General features: G+C 48.7%; 1 protein-coding gene across 1 annotated transcript; it reads left to right on the top strand.

Moving 5' to 3' along the window:
• The first annotated feature begins 1,134 nt into the window (after positions 1-1,134).
• Positions 1,135-2,220, top strand: POU3F4 (POU class 3 homeobox 4). The gene has a single exon (XM_077146485.1). The coding sequence runs from the start codon at positions 1,135-1,137 to the stop codon at positions 2,218-2,220; it is 1,086 nt and encodes a 361-aa protein (XP_077002600.1).
• The last annotated feature ends 958 nt before the right edge of the window (positions 2,221-3,178 follow it).

Here is a 3,178-nt window from a genome sequence, read left to right as displayed (position 1 = left end):
GAATTTCCTGGGCACATTAAATGACTCCACTTACTTCAAATTGTCCAGGGGAAGTAATGAGTGTTAAGACTAGTTTTCCAAGGGGACAGCAAGGGCGAGGGGTTCGTGAACTTACTTCTGGTTATGTATTGCAATTGGGTCGGCGTCGTGTTTAGGGTGAGTGTGAGTGAGGGCTGCAACCCTTAGCAAGCAGTGCCTCTGAATGAAGCTGTGGGATAGCTGATAGGAGCTGACTAGGTGAAGTAATAAAGCAAAGCTTTCAATTGACCAATTGGAATGGGTGGCAAACTTCAAACTAACTGAATTTTGCCGATGTCATATTCGATTTTATTTGTTAATATCTTTCAGTTATTGATGCCCTAAATCGAATTGTTAAGAAGTAACCTGGCATCTCTTTTCTAGATGCTTTCCGAATATTGATTTGAGTTTCTTAAAAATGATAAAATAAAATAAAATAAATAACATGAAATGAAATAGCTTTTACTGGCATCATGGACTTCAGTTTTTTCGATTTGGGGTCACATCAAAGAAATGCCTTTGCTCAAAGTTTGTATCGAGGGTTTGTTGTCTTGCAGTCCCCAGCACGCAACTCATCCAGAACTCCAAGTTTATCTGAGAAAAATCCTTCTCCACCGTGTTCAAAACAGCACTTAAGCTGGCTTTATTTTTTCAGTACTATCTTTTTTTTAACTCTATCTAGGAAAATCATCAATGCTCCAAAAAACCCTGTTTGCCACCTCACCCCCAATTTGCTCCACAAACACTCATTCTTCTCATTTACCCACACTTCACCCGCCCAAACATTCGCATAGTCCGAGGGAGGGTGAAAGGGTTAACCAAATGAGCAGACGCCACTCTGCGCGAGGCAGCCAATGGAGCCAAAAGATTGATTCACTTCCTGCTCAGATCTTACAGAAACTCCTCAGCTTTGCCAGCCTAATTTGGAAAGTAAGCCCGGCCTCGCCTGCGGTCATTGGCCAAGCTCAAGGCTGGCCAGCATGAGAAGCACTGCGATTGGCTGTGGCTGGTGCCTGTAATCCGCGCCAGGAGCGTTGGCTCCCCCGCACCATAGATGTCAAAGGCTGAAGCTGCTCCCTTTGCCACAGTATAACTAGGAGGGGATCCTCATCGACCATGGCCACAGCTGCCTCGAATCCCTACAGCATTCTCAGTTCCAGTTCCTTGGTCCATACGGACTCTGCGGACATGCAGCAAGGGAGTCCTTTCCGCAACCCTCAGAAACTTCTCCAAAGTGATTACTTGCAGGGAGTTCCCAGCAATGGACATCCTTTAGGACATCACTGGGTGACCAGTCTGAGTGAAGGGGGTCCGTGGTCCTCCACGCTGGCCACTAGCCCCCTAGACCAGCAGGACGTGAAGCCCGGGCGCGAAGATCTGCAACTGGGTGCTATCATCCATCACCACTCGCCGCACATCGCCCACCACTCACCACACACTAACCATCCGAGTGCATGGGGGACTAGCACGGCTCCGAACCCGTCCATCACATCGAACGGCCAACCCCTCAACGTGTACTCGCAGCCAGGCTTCACTGTGAGCGGCATGCTGGATCACGGAGGGCTCACGCCGCCGCCAGCCGCCACCTCTGCGCAGAGCCTGCATCCTGTGCTACGGGAGCCCCCGGACCACGGAGACCTGGGGTCTCACCACTGCCAGGACCACTCAGACGAGGAAACGCCAACCTCAGATGAGTTGGAACAGTTCGCCAAACAGTTCAAACAAAGAAGAATCAAGTTGGGCTTCACGCAGGCTGACGTGGGGCTGGCTCTGGGCACACTGTACGGTAACGTGTTCTCACAGACCACCATCTGCAGGTTCGAGGCCTTGCAACTGAGCTTCAAAAACATGTGCAAGCTGAAGCCGCTGCTGAACAAGTGGCTGGAGGAGGCTGATTCGTCTACCGGAAGCCCTACCAGCATTGACAAGATCGCTGCCCAGGGCCGCAAGCGCAAGAAGCGAACCTCCATCGAGGTGAGTGTCAAGGGCGTACTGGAGACGCATTTCCTCAAGTGTCCCAAGCCTGCAGCGCAAGAGATCTCTTCGCTCGCAGACAGCCTCCAGTTGGAGAAAGAAGTGGTGCGTGTTTGGTTCTGTAATCGAAGACAAAAAGAGAAAAGAATGACACCGCCAGGGGATCAGCAGCAGCACGAGGTTTATTCGCATACGGTGAAAACAGACACTTCCTGCCACGATCTCTGACTGGAGGGGCTCAGGAGACGGCCTGCTGCACTGGGGGCAGCGCGGATTTCTCTTTCTGACTCTCTTCCTTTTACTCTAGCTTTCTTTATTTTTGTTATTTTGCTTTACAACTCTCTCGCGCGGGCTTTTTTTCTTTCTTTCCTTCCTCCTTTCTTCCTTCTTCCTTCCTTTCTTCTTTTCTTTCTTTCAACAGGAGGTTGTAACTTAAATTATAGAGAAAGGAAACACACACCCACATCCACGCACTCTTTCAGACTTCCCCACATTGATATACAGTTGAAGTAAGTAATCCTGGTGGGGACATCTTATTCCCTGCCTCCGGGGCAACAGTTTCCTCCAATCTTTTCCTCTGATCAATACATATTGTTTACTCTGAGAAAGGTTTTTTTGGTCGCTTCCCTCTAGGAAGAGCACGGAGTGGGCGGGGTGGGGGGGGGAGACAGATGTGTGCCTATGAATAACCTTTCAGCGCCTTGGTTAATAGCAGCTGTATTCAGGTGAACTCTGTTTTACAATAGACTAGTTTTGCATTTTTAAAAACTTCTATAGCGTTTCTAAATGTCTTCGGTGTTTTACTACAATCTGTACACAATATTTGTGAGAATATTTGTATCTAATCGACCACTTCACATTATTATTGCTATTATTCCTTCATTGAGCTAATGTTTTTTTAATTGCTTAGAAGATGGGGGCTGGGAGGAGTAGAGAGGAAATGCTCACCCCACCCCCAACCCCATCCCAAATCTGTATGGAGAGGAGAGGGAGGATACAATGGAGAGAGCTGTTGATGATACTGGGTATTTTTTTTTTCCCGGGGGCGGAGTGCCTAGGATGGGCAGAAAAGATCAGCTAGTTGAGTTTACAAACCTAGTGGGAAGTAGGGAAGGCGATTTTGCGGTTGTCGGTCCTTCTTCCCGAAATTGTGGAGCCCAGGCAGGCTTTCACAGTGCAATCCAGG

This window comes from Tamandua tetradactyla, chromosome X (assembly GCF_023851605.1).
Source record: "Tamandua tetradactyla isolate mTamTet1 chromosome X, mTamTet1.pri, whole genome shotgun sequence".
NCBI lineage: Eukaryota > Metazoa > Chordata > Mammalia > Pilosa > Myrmecophagidae > Tamandua > Tamandua tetradactyla.
The sequence above is the reverse complement of the archived record's forward strand: the minus strand, read 5'-3'. Positions and strand labels throughout refer to the sequence as shown.

Excerpts from the sequence above, each read along its gene's own strand:
- POU3F4 (XM_077146485.1), top strand. The coding sequence starts at position 1,135 with ATGGCCACAGCTGCCTCGAATCCCTACAGCATTCTCAGTTCCAGTTCC.